The sequence below is a fragment of the Hyphopichia burtonii genome (assembly GCF_001661395.1).
Source record: "Hyphopichia burtonii NRRL Y-1933 unplaced genomic scaffold HYPBUscaffold_11, whole genome shotgun sequence".
In the NCBI taxonomy this organism is placed as follows: domain Eukaryota; kingdom Fungi; phylum Ascomycota; class Pichiomycetes; order Serinales; family Debaryomycetaceae; genus Hyphopichia; species Hyphopichia burtonii.
Genome location: NW_017963738.1, coordinates 1 through 18,299, shown reverse-complemented (window position 1 = coordinate 18,299; position 18,299 = coordinate 1). Strand labels below are relative to the sequence as shown.

Below are 18,299 nucleotides of genomic sequence, written 5' to 3'. Positions count from 1 at the left end.
AGTAAGCTACTAGAAACTAATAGAAAGTAATAGAAACTAATAGAAACTAATAGAAACTAATAAAAACTAATAGAAACTACTAGTAAATCCAGTAAATTACCTAATCAATTACTTAATCACCTAAGTCCATGGTGGCTGTAAACGTTGAGCGAACGTTGAGTTAATACTTAATACTAATACTGCACAGCTTCCCCAGACTAACTTCCACAATTAGCCTTTGGAATAAAACGTACAAAACCGAAAAACACCCCAAACTGTAAACCTTGTAAATTGCATTGTTCAACCTGCAAAAGGCGATGCTCAACCTGCGAATGCCGCCCAAAGGCGGTTGCACAAAAAAATTGTTTTCGGGTGAATTTGAGGAAAAGAAACGAGGGATCGGGTCTTTTTTTTTCCAGAATTTTTTACTTGATTTCGTGGCTGCTAAAATTTATGGGCAAATAACAAGGCCTTCCCCAACCGATGATCATCCAATTTTGAATATTCGGGGGATTCACCTTTGAATTACTTCCACTGGGTATTGGGTGGGAATTGCCGGAGGGTATTGGTTTGGGTATTGGTTTGGGTATTGGTTTGGGTGGATTGGTTTTGCGATAGTTTAGTATTCAGGTCGATTATCAGTTGGTTCTCATCTCAAGGCATTTAACCTGAACCACAAAAAAGAAATCCGGATGGTCCCTTTCACCTTTTGTGAATAGAAAGTTCGGATCTATTACCAGAAGTTGAATATCGGACCTTTTCTTACTTTTCTTTTTATGTACAATAAATTTTTTTAATCTGGTTTACTCGATAAGATTATCGGAACCCAAAGCGTGTCAATGTACAACGGAGTAATTTGGTATAGTAGGAAAGGTTCGCCTGGAAAGCTTTCCCTATTAAGCCAGATAGCTGGGTTTTTTCTAGACCTAACTGGGTTTTTTTCTTTTTTGTTGCAAATAAAAAAATTTTAACCCACTAAATTATTAATTTATATATAAGTAGATTATATCTTTATAATAAACTTTTTTTTTAAAAAATTGTAATATAATAATATAATATAATATAATAATACCATAATGTCACCTATTCAAGAAGATACTTTATTTAATAAACCAAATACTTGTTTAAAGATTACTCCAGATCGTGAATTGGTTGTTGATCGTGCACCAATTCCTCAAATCTTACCCCATCAAGTGATGGTTCATATTAAAGCCACTGGTGTTTGTGGTTCTGATATTCATTTATGGAAAGATGGTGGAATTGGTAATTTGAAAATTACTGAAGATTTAATTATTGGCCATGAAACTGCCGGAGAAATTGTTGGTATTGGTAGTGATGTTGTTCAAGGTTTTGAAATTGGTGATCGTGTTGCTATTGAACCACAAACTCCATGTGGTAAATGTTTCTTATGTACTGGAGGTCATTTAAATTTATGTAATGATGTTGATTTCTTAGGTATGCCCGGTATGCCAGGTAGAGCAGCATCAATTCCTGGATCAATGCAAAGATTTTTGGTTTTAGATCCAATGTGGGTTCATAAAATCCCTGATAATATGAGTTTTGAAGAAGGTGCTTTAGTTGAAGTATTTTCTGTTGCTTATCATGGTATTGAAAGAGCCGGTAATTTGGAATTAGGTAAACCTTGTTTTATTGCTGGTATGGGTCCAATTGGTTTAGCTACTTTGGTACTTGCTGACGCTGCCGGTGCTTATCCAATTGTAGTTAGTGATGTTTCTCAAGATCGTTTAGATTTTGCTAAAGAATTAATACCATCAATTAAAACTTATCAAATTCAAACTGATAAAGATGTTAAAGAAAATGCTAATAATATAAGATCAATTTTTGGTAATGATGAATATGAAATGCCTTCTGCAGTATTAGAATGTACCGGGGTTCATTCTTCAATTAATACTTGTTGTTATGTTGTTAGAAGAAAAGGTGCCTTGACTATTTTAGGGGTTTCTGGTAAAAATGAAATTGATAACTTCCCATTTATGACCATATCTTTTGGTGAAGTTGATGTTAAATTTGTTAATCGTTATCGTGATTCCTGGCCTCCAGTTATTAATTTAATTGCTTCTGGTAAGGTTGATGTTAAAAAATTTGTTACTCATAAATTTAGTTTGGAACAAGCAAATAAAGCTTTAGAAACCGTTCGTAATCCAAAAATCCCAAGCATTAAGGTCATGGTTTGCGATGATGTCGAATTGTTTTAGTGTATATTAGTCATAGTCATTTAATTAATTATTTATATATCACATACTGTAGCATAACAACTAGATAACTAAGTAACTATAACTAGATAACTAGATAACTAAGTAACTATAACTAGATAACTAGATAATTATAACTAAGTAACTATAACTAGATAACTAGATAACTAGATAATTATAACTAGATAAATGAATTAAATTAACTAGATAAATAGATGAATAACTAAACTAAATCAACTACAACCAAATCAACAAATACATATTACTTTCAACTACATTAGATACGTTAGATACAACAATTCAGTAGATTATGTATTCGTTTATTATATTTTATATATCATTTATCATTTATCATTAAGTACTAATTTTTTGCTCGTACTTACTCAATACTTCAACTTTACCAGCAGATGCACTAGATTCATCGAATTTATAATTTAACCATTCTCCAACCAATCTTCTTGCCAATTCAATTCCAATAACCCTTTGTCCCATACACAAAACTTGACAGTTATTAGAAAGAATCGATCTCTCAACACTAAAACTATCATGTGCAGTAACTGCTCTAATTCCAGCAACTTTATTTGCAGATATAGCAACCCCTAAACCCGTACCACAAATAAGGATACCACGGTCAGCTTTACCACTGCTAATCAACTCTCCAGCTTCTATACCAACAACCGGGTAAGCAGTTGGATTAGTGGAACTATCAACCCCAACGTCAATCACTTCCTTAACCAATGGGTTCTGCTTTAAATCCTTCTTGATGATTTCCTTGTAATCATAGCCTGCTTGATCTGATCCGAGTACTATAGTTAATGACATCTTCACTGTATAGGTTTACTTTATATTTTCAATTAATACTTTCATCAATAAAAGAATCAGTATGTGATTTTTCACTTTTAAATAACTTTATCCAACGGACTCGACTCGGAATGCTCTTTTTTCTTTTTCCTGGTGGTCATCTCATATTCCGATAAAGATTCCCCCCCTCCTTTGCCAGTTGGACAAACTGAATATCTGAAATGAATAGATGAAGACCGGGTTATTTTGCGGTAAACTCCCAGTGATGTTTGCAACTCTTCTCCTCTTTGTGTAAGGCGTTAGTGTTGCTTCTTCGGGAAGTCTCTCCTGGGTTACCCCATTTGGAATGGCTGCTTTACCAAAGGAAAAAAAAAAATTCTATAAAATTTAAAAATTATACCGACGAAAAATGGTCCCAAAATTCTACTCTTTTCTTTTCCTTTCTTTGACGTTTTGCCGATAAACTGATTTCAGTGAAGGCGATGACTACCACAATTTTCGGTATTGTATTTGGTACTGTATTTGGTACTGTATTTGGTACTCTAGGAGGTACTCTGAGAGGTACTGTATAAGGTACTGTATTTGGCAAGCTATTCGAAAGCGTTCCATAAAGGGATCTGATTTAGGTGCTCCTCTTTTCTTTTTGCAATAGCTTTTTTGCAATTTACACTAAACTCATCGTTGCCCATCCCCACTAATGTAGATAGATATATATAAGTATATAGGTAATGTAGATAGAAGTTTAAATTTTGAGTTTCTTTCCAATTGACAATCAATTGTATTCTTACACTATGCCAAAACACTTTTTACCAAAGGAAGAAAGCCATCTTGTCAGTCACTGTCTCAAAGGGGTTATTTGTGAAAACGATGATTTATCTCTCTTAGAAAATGAAAAAGTGGTTTACTATAATAAGTATAGCGACTCTAAAGTTAGTTTAATCAGTGGTGGTGGTTCTGGTCATGAACCTCTGTGGAGTTCAATGGTTGGTAAAGGAATGTTAACTGCTGCTGCTCAGGGGGATGTTTTCGCCAGTCCAAATGATAAAAATATACAAGCTGCCGAAAAGGCAACTCATTCAAATGCCGGGGTTATTTTCATCATTACCAATTACACTGGTGATAATTTATATTTTGGTATGGCTGCTCAAGATTTAATCTCTCGTTACGGTGAAGATAAGGTTCGTTTACTTCGTGTTACCGATGATGTTGCCGTTGGTAAGAGTACCGGGGGGTTAGTTGGTCGTAGAACTCTTGCTGGTCATGCTTTAGTGATGAAGGTTTTAGGAGCTGCTTCTGAACGTAATTATAATATAAATGACATTTTCCAATTGGGGGTTGATATCAATAAAAATATCGCTTCCATTAATGCCGGTTTGGATCATGTACACATTCCTGGTCATGGTGCTGATGAAGATTACGGTCAATTGGGTCCTTCTCAGATTGAAATCGGGTTGGGTATTCATAATGAACCCGGGGTGGTCAAAATCAATCATGTTCCAACTAATGAAGAATTGATCAATCAATTACTTCATTATATTTTCAACACTGAAGACCCTGAACGTGGTTGGTTTGAATACGATAAAGATGATGAAATTGTCTTGTTATTCAATAACTTGGGTGGTTTACCAATTATTGAAGAAAAAGCATTGTTGTATCAAACCGTTAAACAATTGGATTCCACCTATGGTATCATCCCAGCCCGTGCTTACTCTGGTGCTTTTGTCACTTCTCTTAACGCCCCCATCTTTACCATCACTCTTTTCAATGTCACCAAATCGGTATCCACCAAATTTTCTTCTAAACAAATTTTTGACTTGTTAGATGATACCACAACCGCAACTGGTTGGACCAAGAGTCATATTCCTCAAAATGATTCTTTCAAAAACAGAATTATTAGCAATTTCGAAGGTTATGCTGAAGATGAAAAAGCCGATTTCTCCCATGATATCAATATCGATTCTAACTTATTAGTTAAGGTTATTCAAACTGCTGCTGATAACGTCATCAAAAAGGAACCGGAAATTACTGATTGGGATACTAAAATGGGTGATGGTGATTGTGGTAAAACTTTAGAAACTGGTTCTTTGGCAATCTTGCGTGAATTGAAACAAAATAGTTTATCAGATGGTTCAGTCATAACCGCTTTACATTTGGTTTTGAAAGTTATTAAAGAAGATATGGGTGGTACTTTAGGTGCCATTTTGTTCATTTTCATGAAATCTTTTATAAACAAATTAGAAATATTAATCGCTGATGAAAATTCAAAATCAGAAAATGTTTTCGGTATCGCTTTACTTCATGGTATAACTACCTTGTGTGAGTTTACCAAAGCCAGAATCGGTCATAGAACAGTGATGGATGTCTTGATACCATTCTGTGAATCTTTTGCTAAATCAAATGATATCAATACCGCAGTGGAAGTTGCAAGAAAAGCCGCTGAAGGTACTAGAAAATTGAAACCAAAGTTGGGTCGTGCTACTTACGTTGGTGGTATTGATAACCAAACTGATTTCCCTCCTGATCCCGGTGCTTATGGGGTATACGAAATCATTGATGCTTTAAAATTGCTTGCTTAAATTTTTACCTAATTTCACACGTTTATATATTATTTAATTTTTATAGATGAAATATTATAATGTTAATTCTTTTTTCAATTTATCTAAAATTTGTTTGGCATTAAGGTCAGTATCAATTAATGGATAATTTGAACCAGCCAAATAAAATTGATTACCGATACTTGAACTTAATTTCTTATAACGATTATAAGCATATCCATATTCTGGTAACTCTTTATTTGAAAGTTCTTCATAAGCACAAACTAATCTTTCAATAAATGGAATCTTTAAAGTTCTTGCGGGTTTCCCAGAAACAAGTTTTGTCATAATGGTTGGAATCAATTGATTACTCTCAATGGATTCTTTAATAAAACTTGGTGCTGAAGATTCCGGAGTTGGAATGAATATGGTACCCATTTGAACAGCTGCAGCTCCGGATTTTACATATTGAGATATGGCTTCTCCATCAACAATTCCTCCGGAAGGTATAATGAATGTATTTTTGGTATCCAATTTCTTCATAATCAAATTAAATAATGAAGATGTTGGTAAGTTTTCATCAAGACTTTGATCAACCAAAAAATTACCCCGATGACCACCGGCTTCGTACCCTTGGCAAACTATCCCATCCACACCCAAATCAATCAAATGTTTGGCTTCAGCAACAGATGTAGCAGTGACAAACACTGAAATACCATTTTCTTGTAAGGTTTTAATCGATTCCAAGGATGGATGGCCAAAATGGAAACTGACTACGTGAGGTTTAATTTTGATCAAAGTTGAAATGAACTCTTTAAACATATCTGGAGTAGTGGATTCAACTTCTTTGATTGAGATGTTAATCTTTGTATGATTTTCATCCAACTTATTTTCAACTTTACTGGCCTTATTATAAATCTGATTCCAATTTTTCAATTCTTGATTAGTCGGTAAATGGTCATTTTCAAATTCGTGACTGAAAAAATTGAAATTCACGTTTTGACTTAACGACTCATCAACTTGTAATTTGAATTCTTGCCATTTTTCATTAATAACTTCTGAACCTTTACGAAAGTCACTTGCAGCAAATGCAATTGACCCAAGACCCCCATTATTGGTAACTGCCGATGCCAACTTCACGGTAGACACCCCGGCCATCGGTGCCTGGATGATTGGAACCTTCAACTTGAGCTTAGAAATAAATAGATTACTTGTCATTGTGCCAATGCTGTTGATAACCTGATCTTAATCGATGCCCTCTCCTCCAGGCTTATATATCAGCTTCCCCGGACTTTGTTTTCACACCCCGACAGTCCGTGTTCTGGTGCACGGGTGTAACGTTCATTCGGAGAAATGGACATTTCGCATCAACTCTACACTCCATGTATATCTATATCTATATTGTAATATTAGTAGGACTTATAACCCGTAATATTGTTAAACTTGTGTTGTTGGGGTGTATATTAAAAAAAATGTATATACAGCAGAGAGAATTTCGATACACTAGCTTGTTTTTTCGTAAGATACTGAAACACCGTACGGTAAGTTCAATATTTATAGAAGGAGAAAATACAGGTTAAACAAGATAGAGAATAAATGTCAGATTAATTAAGATCTTAACCATAAACCTTATCTTGAGATTAAATTGTAAGTCTCATGATTATACCTTTCGTCAAGACGTTGGAGTAGGGTTTGCAATAAACTGTAATAAGTGTGCTAAGCTGCATTTGAGTAGGAAGCTAAACTGCATCCCATTACATATATCCCTACACCTATACCCATTATCATTAGTACTTACTCCTATACCGGTCTAAATTGCCGTGATACTCACGTGAAGATGCTCTTTCTTCTGCCAAAAACTTAAAAAACAAAACACACTTTATAGTGATTTCGTGTTCCGATATTTTTTCACTGCTGCTCAAGATAAGTAAGCGAATCGCCGTTCCAATATTAAGCCCTACATATACTCGATTTTAGGGGGCGCATAAGGACATGAGCATGAATAAACCTGTGGAGTCCGGTGTTTGTAATTGAAAGCATTTGGAACGGGAAACCGTTGCATAACTGTCAAAATGGATTTGGCTGGCCGTTCGATTCGAACACAAAATAGCCAAAAACAATAGTAGTCACTTTTACGAGATTCAAAAGATCACCAACTTTTTAGGAAGGGATGAGCACCAAAAAAGAAGTAACTCTTATCGTTACAATAGACTGCGAAAAGATTCTGTATTCACGATTAGCTCATCTGGTAGTCAATGGTTCAACTCTGTTTAAGGTCGGTTTAAGGTCGGTTCAATGTAGAGGCTTATTCAAGACTTAGTCAAACTGTTAAGAAGAGGATTCCTTTTTTGAATCTGCTTATTAGAAAGGCGCTGTTGGCTGAACTAACGAAAAGGGAACTGGCGATATTTTTTGCCAGATGGTTATTTTCTATATCACCTCGAAAGATTATTTTGTAAACCGTAAACTTTTCACAACATCTATGTTATATCCATTCTCATGTATCCAATGGCTAAAACGTTTGAAAGTTATATAAATGAAGGTAGGTATTCATTCTTCTTGGGGCTTTCAGGGTAACTAAAGACTTTGCCAAATGAAATTGCTGCTAAAAAAACTTTTTTTCATTTTACCGGTGGCCTTTGCAGCCCCATTATCCAGCGATTTTAACGCTACAGTCAACGGATCCAGTACAACAGTTAGTGCTATTGCTACCTCAGTAAGTCACCCAACTAAGGTTGATCATCAACCGGCATTTGCGAAATTGGTAGATGTTGAACCTGTTCCTACTACCACCTATCTTCTTTACACAACCAATCTTCCAAGTTATACTTATGTTTCTGAAGAAGAAGTTCTTTTCACAAGTAAAGTTGATGCGCTGGTGAGTGATTACGTTGCGCCAACTACTACCTTAACAAACCCAATCGATACCTCAACCATTACCCAAGGGGTTAAGTTGGTTGGTTTGGATGGATTGAATATATCTCGAAGCTACTTTGATGATAATTCGAGTGTTTCTCCAAGCTCAAGCAGTCAAAATGAAACAAGTACTAAAACAATTGATAACTTGAGGAAAAGAGCAAGTTCAAATGCAAATGGATTCAGTGGTGATTTATTTCAAGCCATTTCGACTAATGCACTTTCATCCAAATTCAAAGAACAACAATTACCTCTTTCAATCCCCAGTGGAGTATCAAATACAGTTCCTTACCAAACAAATAAATTCTACGTCAATTTATTTCTCGGTGATCAGACTAAAATGATATGGTCTTATCCATTTGGATTGCAGTGGTCAACTTCTAGCTATTACGGGCTTGGGGTTCAACATACTATTACTTCTAATCGAGTTTTCGGTCAAGGTAGTGGTGGAACTGCAAGTTATTTCTATAACCCAACTGGGGTTAAGGAATTGGTTATTTCGGCTACCCAATTAACCTCATCAAGTAATAAGTTAACTGTTTCAAATATGAAGGTAATGTCTGCCAATGTTAAATTATCTACTGATGGACAAGTTAGCTCTAATTATATTGAAATTCCAATTGTTCAAGGTATGGGACTTGTTACTTCCATTTATCATGGATCAATGACACCGTTGATCAATACCGCCGTTGGTTTTACTAAACTTGTTAGTGAGGCTTCATCTAATTTGAATTCAAATGTTATAAAATATAGAGCTACATTATCTAATGGTACTCAATACTTGATCTATGTTATTTTACCATCGGGATATTCCAAAAGCTCATTTCAATTATCAGCAAGTGGATCTAATGCATTAAAGGGATCAACTTCTATTAATGGGCTTATTATTCAAATGGCAGTGGCTCCACTGCTGACTTCGCAAGATGTCTATTATGATCAATCGGTCGGTAAGTATGCAACAGAAGCAAAAGTTAAAGCCCACGGATATGGTGGTACTACTGCAACGTATACATTTTCATATAACACAGTGGGAACATCAAAAAGTGGACAACCATTAGTATTTACCTTACCGCATCAAGTAGCATCATTTACATCTGATACTCAAAAGGCAAACACTGGGATTACTTTAGCGTCAACAACAAAAGGGAATATGGTTGGATTGCTAACATCCGAAGTTAATATGAGTGAAACATTACATCCGGAAATCCAATTTTTACCTTGGTTACAAGAGTTGGGTACCGGGAGTATTAGTTATAATGCTAGTCAGTTACAATTACTTGCATCGGTTGCAAATTCTGAATTATCGGTTAATATCCCTAATGCAGTAACCCTGCAAACATCAATGTATTATGCTGGTAAAACGCTTGATAAATATGCTTATATTTTATTAGTTGTTAATGATATTTTAGGACAAACTTCTTTGGCACAAAGCACTTTGGCTTCAATGAAACAAGCCATTGGAACTTATATTAGTAATACCCAGTCCTATTATCCATTAATGCACGATACTAAATTTGGAGGCGTAACATCAACTGCGTCACAATCTGGGGATTATTCTGCTGATTTCGGTTCAGCATTATATAATGATCATCATTTTCATTATGGATATTTTATCCATGCAGCAGCCGTGATTGGGTATCTTGATAATAAGATTGGGGATGGTACTTGGATTAAAACCAATCAATTCTGGGTCAATTCCTTAATCAGAGATGTGAGTAATCCTTCTCCCGATGATCCTTACTTCCCGGTATTTAGAATGTTTGATTGGTTTGCTGGGCATAGTTGGGCTGGTGGGCTCACCGCCGGTGGAAACCCCGATGGTAGAGATGAAGAAAGCTCTTCAGAAGATTATAATTATTCTTATGCAATTAAACTATGGGGTAGAGTCAGTGGGAATCAGAGAATGGAACAGATAGGAGATCTAATGCTAGCAGTCATGAAAAGATCAATGAATAGTTATTTCCTTTACACTCTGACCAATACCATTGAGCCATCAAACTACATTGCAAATAAAGTTAGTGGTACATTATGGGATAACAAAATTGCCTACACCACGTATTTTGGAAGTAACGTCGAGTACATCCACGGAATCCACATGCTTCCCATCACCCCGGCTTCCTCCCTTATCAGAGGTCTGGCCTACGTTAAAGAAGAATGGAATAGCATATTGGCCAGTATTGTTAATAATTTAACCACCGGCTGGCTAGGGATATTAAGGTTAAATCAAGCGCTATTTGATCCCAAAAGCTCCTACCGTTTCTTCAGCTCCAGCTCTTTCTCCTCGCTGTACTTGGACAACGGCCAAAGCCGTACCTGGAGTCTAGCCTTCAGCGGAGGACTAGTCAATGTTCTTTAGTTAATATATGTTTTTTTGCAACCACCGTATTGTAGTTTTTACCCTCGGTAAACCGGTAAAACCGCTTATGTAAAGGCTTATGTCATCCGGGAGAGTAAGCAGAATTAGACCTGCACACTGCGAAAGTTGGGGTCACATAAAGCGAGCAGCCAATCAGAAGGCGTTAAATTCTGGTTTGTCAAACTGCGCTAACAAAACAAAAAAAAAACTGCGAGAAAAAAAAAAAAAGAGAGAAAAAAAAAAGAGCTCGGATATGCCGAACAAATTTGAGTTGTTTTAGTAGAAATCCGTAGTGCCGGGGTTATAGCTCTAAAAGATATAAGTAAATTTTTTCCCTTTCTACTTCTTTATCTTCTACTAATCTAGAATATCTAAGTTTATAGGACAATGTTCAAATCCATCATTTCCAAGCCAGGGGTTTTCACCTCATTAAGTCATAAGGTCACTGCTAGAAGCTTAGCTACTGCTGCTAGTAGTGAAGGTCAAAGATTGAAGAAATTTCAAATTTATAGATGGAATCCAGATACTCCAGAAGTTCAACCAAAGATGCAAACTTATGAAATTGATTTAAATCAATGTGGACCTATGGTTTTAGATGCTATATTGAAAATTAAAAATGAACAAGATGCCACCTTAACTTTCAGAAGATCATGTCGTGAAGGTATTTGTGGGTCATGTGCTATGAATATTGGAGGTACTAATACTTTAGCATGTTTATGTCGTATAGATACTGATACTTCTAAAGATTTAAAAATTTATCCATTACCTCATATGTTTGTTGTCCGTGATTTAGTTCCAGATTTAACTCATTTTTACAAACAATATAAATCAATTCAACCATATTTACAAAGAGATAATGCTCCAGCTGATGGTCGTGAAAATTTACAAAGTATTGAAGATAGAGCTAAATTAGATGGTTTATATGAATGTATCTTATGTGCTTGTTGTTCTACTTCTTGTCCTTCATACTGGTGGAATCAACAACAATATTTGGGTCCTGCTGTTTTAATGCAAGCTTATAGATGGTTAATCGATTCAAGAGATGAAGCTTCTCATCAAAGAAAAGAAATGTTACAAAATTCAATGTCTTTATACAGATGTCACACCATTATGAACTGTGCTAAAACTTGCCCAAAAGGTTTAAATCCTGGTAAAGCAATTGCTGAAATTAAAAAACAATTGGCTTTTGAATAAGCTAAAAGAAAAATAAGTGAATTGGTGATATCATTTGCATCTCCTCTAGTATTTATTTATTTATTTCCATAATCTAGTTACTCAACTTCAATACTTACTCACCTTTATTTCTCGTACGTTATTCATAATCTATTTATTCAAATACATATATTTATCTATTCAATGTAAATGGGTACCTGTAAATGGGTAATGGGTAAACCTTACCGAGATGCGGTGGTGCACGGGGTTTTGTTTAAAATTCTAACGGTTCTAATTCGATCGTTGCAACCTTACCAGTACAATATTCTTAATCATGAACTCATTACTGGTATCTTTGTATTCTAGGCTCGTTACTCATACCAGGGATTCGCCATGTTCCACACCGCTAGATAAATTGATTCATAGTGCGCTTGACCACGATTTAGCTATTGAAGAATTGAATCATTATTCAAAAATTGATAATAATCTTATTTTGAATGATAAATCAGCACTTAAGACTTTGAATAATGATAAAATCATTGGATCAGATCTAAGCCAAGGATTTCAATACTATAGGCCGAGCTCAAATGAAGAAATATATCAATTAAACGATTTATTTCAAGTATTAAATCAAATACCCGGGAGTGAAGTACCCAGAATAGTTTCAATAAGAAGAAATTTAATGATACTAATGTTAATTCCTTTAACTGAACAAGAATGTGAATTTAACGTTATTTATAAAGATAATGATATCATCATTGATTATAAATGGGATGAAACAACAACAAATGATACTTTAGTTGCATATGGTGGGTTTAAATTTGAAGAATTGATGACAAATAATCAATCAAATGATTCAACTTACTATACAGTAATAAATCAAACGATTAATGATTTGAATATCTTAATTACTGCAGAAATTGATTCTCAATCTAATGGAGATTATATTGAATTGAAAACTCATAATTATAAATCATCACCTAGTAAACTAGCTAAAAAATTATTGGTTAGTTGGTGTCAAACGAGGTTGATCAATTCGAATAAAGTTATAGTTGGATTTAGATCCGCTTCATCTTCGGGTAGATTTAAATTACATTCAATTAAGCATTATAATGATAACGATATACCGAAACTACTTTGTCGGAAAGAATACCGTATTCCTTTCCAAGATTCTTATATAACTTGTCAAGGATTACTCAAATGGTATAAAACGGTTATGAAATGGATTCAAATGCAAATTATCGATAAAAAGAATCAAGGTGATAAGAATGGTGCTTTTAATTTGAAATACTCGAAAACCCACCAATCATTACTTCTTAATACTACATCAACTGATATTGCAGAAAGTTTATTAAGAAATATATGTACATAGAATTAAAGAGATTTGAAAATAGATATATAGATTATTCGGAAATTGCATCTTGAAGTAATAATTTTCTTGAATGAATATCAAATTGATCTCTAACTTCTTCGAACTTCATTTTTTCTGGATCAACTTTTAAAACATGTTTATCTTTATAAGTAACTTCAATTATTGGTACTTCGCTAGCTGGAGAACTTTTAGATAAAACTTTATGATTTATTATACATGCTCCTCTCATCGACGATGGAATACTCGAAAGGAAAAGCCTAGCAGGCTTCGCACTGGCCTTGAAAGGATCGAATTTCACCACAACTTTAGAAAAATATTTGGTTATCATGGCTAGTTTAACTATATGGGTTGATCTATTAAATGGATGATTTTTCATCTTTTAGCTACTTTTTTTTTCATCTCGGGTGACTTGAGTTACTGCGAGTACGAGTAAATTATATACTTACTTTTTGACCCGTACATTTTTTTGTTGTATTGGACAACTGCTGCTGCCTTTCACAGCCAATTCTAAGACTTATCATTCGAAGGCACACCCGTAGTAAGTAGTAATATAAAGAAAATAATTTTTTAAGAAATTTTTAAGAAAAGAAGGAGTTTTTGAATTTTTGCCGAAAAATTACAAATTTCATCATAATTATTACTACCATCACCTCTGAAATCCTGAAAAATTGAAAAAAATTGCAAAAAGTTAAAGAAATTAAATAATATTCTAAGACTTATTGTTGGCTTAAAACTGGACCTACAAGCTTGCTCGTGCTTACAAGAAAGTTGTCAAATTTGAAACATGATGAGAAATGAAAAGTTCACTAGCATACAAATCAATTAATGGACGGAAAAGTTAAATTGCTTACAGAGCCATGGCTCAAATTTTGGATGCAAATTTCCGACTTTTAATTTTTACATCAGATGAAACAGTGTATGAATCAATACGTCATTATTAAAACTTTCTGGAAGCAAGCATATAATAATAAAACAAAGGGCTTTCAACTGTAGGAGAAGTATTGAAATATACCCCCACTCTGGAGAGAATAATCATGTACACAACTGATAGTTACTCCAATGATTATTCGATATCTCTACAATATTTTACGAAGGGACAACCATTTGGTTGGGGTGAAGAGTATAGGTTAAATACTTGTAGTAAAGTTAATAGCACCCCTTAAAATAAGCACTTATTTTATAGCATGAGGTAAAAAATAAAACGAGATAAAGACTTAAGGGTTTGAGGTGAAAATAAGGTCAATACGATGAAAATAAGATGCTAATAAGTGCCAATGAAGGTGCATTATACATAAAGTAAGGGTAAGATTGACATGGCAAAATAATTTAAAGGGTCTCATTAAGCTGATATTTTTTTTTTCTTTTTTCACTAGTCCTCTGGGGATTTACACCTTAATTATAACAATAGTAGTAGGATTAAGAGTGGAACAGCAATATATCGAGCCGAAGGCTGATAATCGTGCGGCAAATCCACCCTGTAGAGGAATAAAAAATATTTAACATAAAATCTTAACCAGTAGTTTGAAGTCAAGAATAACGTCCATATAAGGAATCAAGAAATATTTTTGGTTGTTCTGTCTTGAACGGATTCTAAACGGTAAACTTAAACAGACTTAATTTGAGCCAAAATTGGAATATAGGAATAAACGAAACACTGTTGAACAATTTGGAATAAAACCATCCTAAAAGGAAATGACTCTTTCACTACAAATATTTAACAAAGTTTAGTTGTGATTATTTGGTTTTGGACCCTTTTACTTTATGGGAGATAAAATTTAAACAATAAAAATATTTGAAATTAGTTTATTCTATTTGTTCGTTATGTTGTTTGTTGATTACAATAAACCAGCAATATTTCTAAGAATAAAGTATGGATCCGATCGTTAGCCGATGGTAGAATCAGAAGACTACAAGACTAAGGACTACCGGAATCGAATAAGACTACCTTATTGGGCAAAACCATCCTAATAGTAGATTACTACTCAAAGGGTAGTACATTACCAATGAGTAAGGCCGAGTAAGGCAGTAGAGATAGGAAAGAACATGGCTCACAAAGAATAACAGTTATGAAATATGTTCAAGTTTAGTTTCTTTGTTAAAGAGAGTCGTGTGGGTTGAACAAGGTCCCTTCAAAACAAAGGGTTTTCAAAAACTGGCGTTATACATGTTGATATTTTAAACTATTCAAGGAGATATCAAAAGGAATTGAAATTTGGGCGTAGTGGTGCTACCTGGACTTATACGTTTACTCAAAAATACACGTTTAACTGTTCCACCACTGGATCTGATAATGTAGGTAGAGATAAAACGAGAGCGAGGCGAGTCACAAGACATTTTGTAACTCAGCCTGTCAAACTTATTAATAAGATAGTGATTTAATGGTTGAGCCAATCAATTTACAACGATAAATTTACAACGATAAAGTTACAACGATAAAGTTACAACGACGGTTCACCATTACGAAAACCAAAGAATTCAAAATAATCCATTGAAGTTATAATTAGATGGATAAAGAATGCTTTAACAATCAATGCTCGAGATTCGCGTCGTTTGTAATTCTCAAAGTTTGATTTCGTTAAACTGATTTTCATTTGTTTAGTTTAATTTTCATTTGTTGAAGGAAGATATCCATAACCAATGACAAAGATTAGACCCAGCTTCTAATCAACCCATCAGGTACTACAGGTGCCAAGCTGATAACTACAACGATCAATTAAAGTAATAACTAATGATAACTAATTAGTATAATTAAGTGCGTAATAAAATTACGGATGCAAAAAAAACCGTGAGTGAAAAAGCCGACTTTATGATTCGAGTAATTACAAACAAATTCATGAACCTTGAACCACGGAGAATAAGGTGATGAGGAAACATACTTACCCAAAGATATTTTTGGCTCTTGAAGGTATGGTTGTAAAGAAATAATTAGCGAATCAACAGCATCCTGAAATATAAAACGTGCTAAACTTAAGAGAACATGAGTGATGATGCAATGCTAACAATCAAAAAGGAGCTACAAACATGATTTATAGTAATTATAACCAACTTTAAACGTCAAGGGAGATTACCTGCACTGGTTGTAGTTATTGTACCACTATTTTGAAGTGAAGAAGGCTTTTTACTTCATCAATAATTTTGTGTTTAGAAACGTATGTGCAACCGGTTTTTTTTTTTTTTTGGGAACACGATAGACCATTACTAAAGTCCATAAGACTTAGACATGTATGAAATTACGCATGGAGACCACCACACCCGCATCACCCCAGAAGTACCTTTCACCAAGGGTGTATTTGCCATATTTTCTTCCAATATTTCATGTTTCCGATGATGTATTGCAGCTCCTCAATTGCGCAAATTTGCAGTCTATTTCATTGAGCCTCTTACCTGATTTTATTTCTTCTTTTAACTCCAATTTGCTCCGTGCTTTCGAGTACCACTACCGTCAATCGACAGCTTCGTAGATGAGTCGAGTTTCTTCCAATTGCTATTGTATTGGTTGTTATTTATTTCACCTATTGAGGTTGCATTGTTCTCTCTCTTTTTTTTTTTTTTTTTTTGTTTTTTGACTAGTCGATTGTTCAAGGGTTTAACAATCCGCTACCCAAGAAGGATGTGCAACAAGCAAACGTGAACCTGTCGGATTTTATCTTATTAATTTCATGGATTTATTCCATTATATCTTCTAATTCCTAGTATTTTTTACGCAGTTCATGCAACATAATTACTTCTACTTCTTCATAATATGAGCTCTTTCCACTAACCGGGGTTTCTTTTCTTTATTGTGTGGCTCACTTCAATTTTCGAGTTCAAAGCAAACATGTTGAAGGAACCCTCTATAATCGGTAACAGTAACTTCCCTTATATCTTGTGCTGCATCCTATTGTTGGTTATCCCAGCATGCATCCTTTCCCTTGTTGAATTTTTTTTTTTTTTTTTTTTTCAGTTTTCTTTATTTGAAATTTCCTTTCAATTGTTAAGCTTAATGAATCTAGAAAAATCAAACTTCTGGAAACAATCAAAACCATTACAAAAACGATTTAAATTTTTATTTAGCTGTAATCAGCATTAGCAAGAACCCGTCTACCAATTCAAAATGTTTTATAATCCTTTGATTTCGCCAGTTTAAATTCATCCGATTTCTTTCCTTTTCTTCTTTTTTTTTTTTCATTACAGAGAAAACTTTTTTTTTTTACAGAGATATCTATAAAGGTATAACAGAGAACAACCTTTACCTATTAAAAAAAATTAATAATTAATAATTCTTTTTAATTCTTCCGTTAATATTCATTTATTTTCTTATTCTCCACTGAATCCTTTCTTCTAGTGCTGAATTCAATTCATTCATATCCCCTCGTTTTATTCTCTTAATTACTTCTTAATTTAATAGGATAATAACTTGTCTGGATCTTAAAAATAATCTTTCTTACTTTTTTTGGTCCCAATTTTTTTTTGCAATCTAAAAGTTTTGTCTCAAAAAATCGTTTTTTTTTCCCTTTCAGTCAATTTATTTTAATCGCGAAAGTTTTACTCAATGATTTTCTCCAAATCTACTGCAGTTACTGTGGCCTTAGCCTCTGCCTCCTTTTTAACTAATGTCAATGCTAACAATAGATTCTTGAATGATGACTATGCTGACTTAGCCAAAGACCAACCTTCAAACTCCTACTGTTTAGGCCAAGATATCGTTCAAGTCGGTGAGTCTGTTGATTTAAATGGTGAATCAAATCATCACGTTTTAGAATCCTCTTCTGGTGCTGGCGCCAAAAGATCCTTAGCTAGTGGTGGTATTGCTGCTGGTGTTGGTGCCGATGTCTTAGGTAGCACTGCCGACATTGGAGCTGGTCTTGGTGGTTCTATTTTGAAAAGACATTTAATTGACGGTGCTGCTGCCATCGGAGCTGATGCTGATCTCTTAGGAGCTGTTTCTGCTGGTGCCGGTATTGGTGCTGGTGGCTCTATCTTAAAGAGAGAAGATG

The 18,299-nt window shown here is 34.4% G+C and overlaps 9 protein-coding genes across 9 annotated transcripts; 7 read left to right on the top strand and 2 right to left on the bottom strand.

The window, feature by feature from the left end:
• The first annotated feature begins 133 nt into the window (after positions 1-133).
• HYPBUDRAFT_154332 (uncharacterized protein) lies at positions 134-955 on the top strand. The gene has a single exon (XM_020222020.1). The coding sequence runs from the start codon at positions 297-299 to the stop codon at positions 501-503; it is 207 nt and encodes a 68-aa protein (XP_020073670.1). The 5' UTR covers positions 134-296; the 3' UTR covers positions 504-955.
• Positions 956-1,055: 100 nt separating this feature from the next.
• HYPBUDRAFT_159172 (NAD(P)-dependent alcohol dehydrogenase) lies at positions 1,056-2,625 on the top strand (the record flags this gene model as incomplete). The annotated part of the gene is made up of 2 exons (XM_020222427.1): positions 1,056-2,172; positions 2,597-2,625. 2 exons carry the CDS (start codon positions 1,056-1,058, stop codon positions 2,623-2,625), a joined length of 1,146 nt encoding a protein of 381 aa, XP_020073669.1.
• Positions 2,626-3,784: 1,159 nt separating this feature from the next.
• Positions 3,785-5,583, top strand: HYPBUDRAFT_145637 (Dak1-domain-containing protein; the record flags this gene model as incomplete). The annotated part of the gene is made up of 1 exon (XM_020219915.1): positions 3,785-5,583. One exon carries the CDS (start codon positions 3,785-3,787, stop codon positions 5,567-5,569), a length of 1,785 nt encoding a protein of 594 aa, XP_020073668.1. The 3' UTR covers positions 5,570-5,583.
• A 40-nt stretch (positions 5,584-5,623) lies between these two features.
• Positions 5,624-6,745, bottom strand: HYPBUDRAFT_163885 (putative nitronate monooxygenase; the record flags this gene model as incomplete). The annotated part of the gene is made up of 1 exon (XM_020222641.1): positions 5,624-6,745. One exon carries the CDS (start codon positions 6,743-6,745, stop codon positions 5,624-5,626), a length of 1,122 nt encoding a protein of 373 aa, XP_020073667.1.
• Positions 6,746-7,955: 1,210 nt separating this feature from the next.
• On the top strand, positions 7,956-10,847 carry HYPBUDRAFT_237932 (glucan endo-1,3-beta-D-glucosidase). The gene is made up of 2 exons (XM_020223212.1): positions 7,956-8,479; positions 8,597-10,847. The coding sequence occupies exons 1-2, from the start codon at positions 8,121-8,123 to the stop codon at positions 10,797-10,799; spliced, it is 2,562 nt and encodes an 853-aa protein (XP_020073666.1). The 5' UTR covers positions 7,956-8,120; the 3' UTR covers positions 10,800-10,847.
• A 339-nt stretch (positions 10,848-11,186) lies between these two features.
• Positions 11,187-11,993, top strand: SDH2 (succinate dehydrogenase iron-sulfur protein subunit; the record flags this gene model as incomplete). Its single annotated transcript, XM_020219152.1, has 1 exon — positions 11,187-11,993. The coding sequence occupies one exon, from the start codon at positions 11,187-11,189 to the stop codon at positions 11,991-11,993; it is 807 nt and encodes a 268-aa protein (XP_020073665.1).
• A 64-nt stretch (positions 11,994-12,057) lies between these two features.
• HYPBUDRAFT_237922 (uncharacterized protein) lies at positions 12,058-13,323 on the top strand (the record flags this gene model as incomplete). Its single annotated transcript, XM_020223211.1, has 1 exon — positions 12,058-13,323. Exon 1 carries the CDS (start codon positions 12,286-12,288, stop codon positions 13,321-13,323), a length of 1,038 nt encoding a protein of 345 aa, XP_020073664.1. The 5' UTR covers positions 12,058-12,285.
• On the bottom strand, positions 13,295-13,737 carry HYPBUDRAFT_154331 (mitochondrial 54S ribosomal mL53 domain-containing protein). Its single transcript, XM_020222019.1, has one exon. The coding sequence runs from the start codon at positions 13,697-13,699 to the stop codon at positions 13,355-13,357; it is 345 nt and encodes a 114-aa protein (XP_020073663.1). The 5' UTR covers positions 13,700-13,737; the 3' UTR covers positions 13,295-13,354.
• Positions 13,738-17,854: 4,117 nt separating this feature from the next.
• Positions 17,855-18,272, top strand: HYPBUDRAFT_8618 (uncharacterized protein; the record flags this gene model as incomplete). The annotated part of the gene is made up of 1 exon (XM_020223770.1): positions 17,855-18,272. A coding segment is annotated over one exon (418 nt), but the record flags the coding sequence as incomplete, so codon positions are not given.
• Positions 18,273-18,299: the final 27 nt, after the last annotated feature.

Coding starts and splice junctions, on each gene's coding strand:
- HYPBUDRAFT_154332 (XM_020222020.1), top strand. CDS start 297: ATGCTCAACCTGCGAATGCCGCCCAAAGGCGGTTGCACAAAAAAATTG.
- HYPBUDRAFT_237932 (XM_020223212.1), top strand. CDS start 8,121: ATGAAATTGCTGCTAAAAAAACTTTTTTTCATTTTACCGGTGGCCTTT. Junction 8,480..8,596: donor ACCATTACCCAAGGGGTTAA/GTTGGTTGGTTT, acceptor TGATAACTTGAG/GAAAAGAGCAAGTTCAAATG.
- HYPBUDRAFT_154331 (XM_020222019.1), bottom strand. CDS start 13,699: ATGAAAAATCATCCATTTAATAGATCAACCCATATAGTTAAACTAGCC.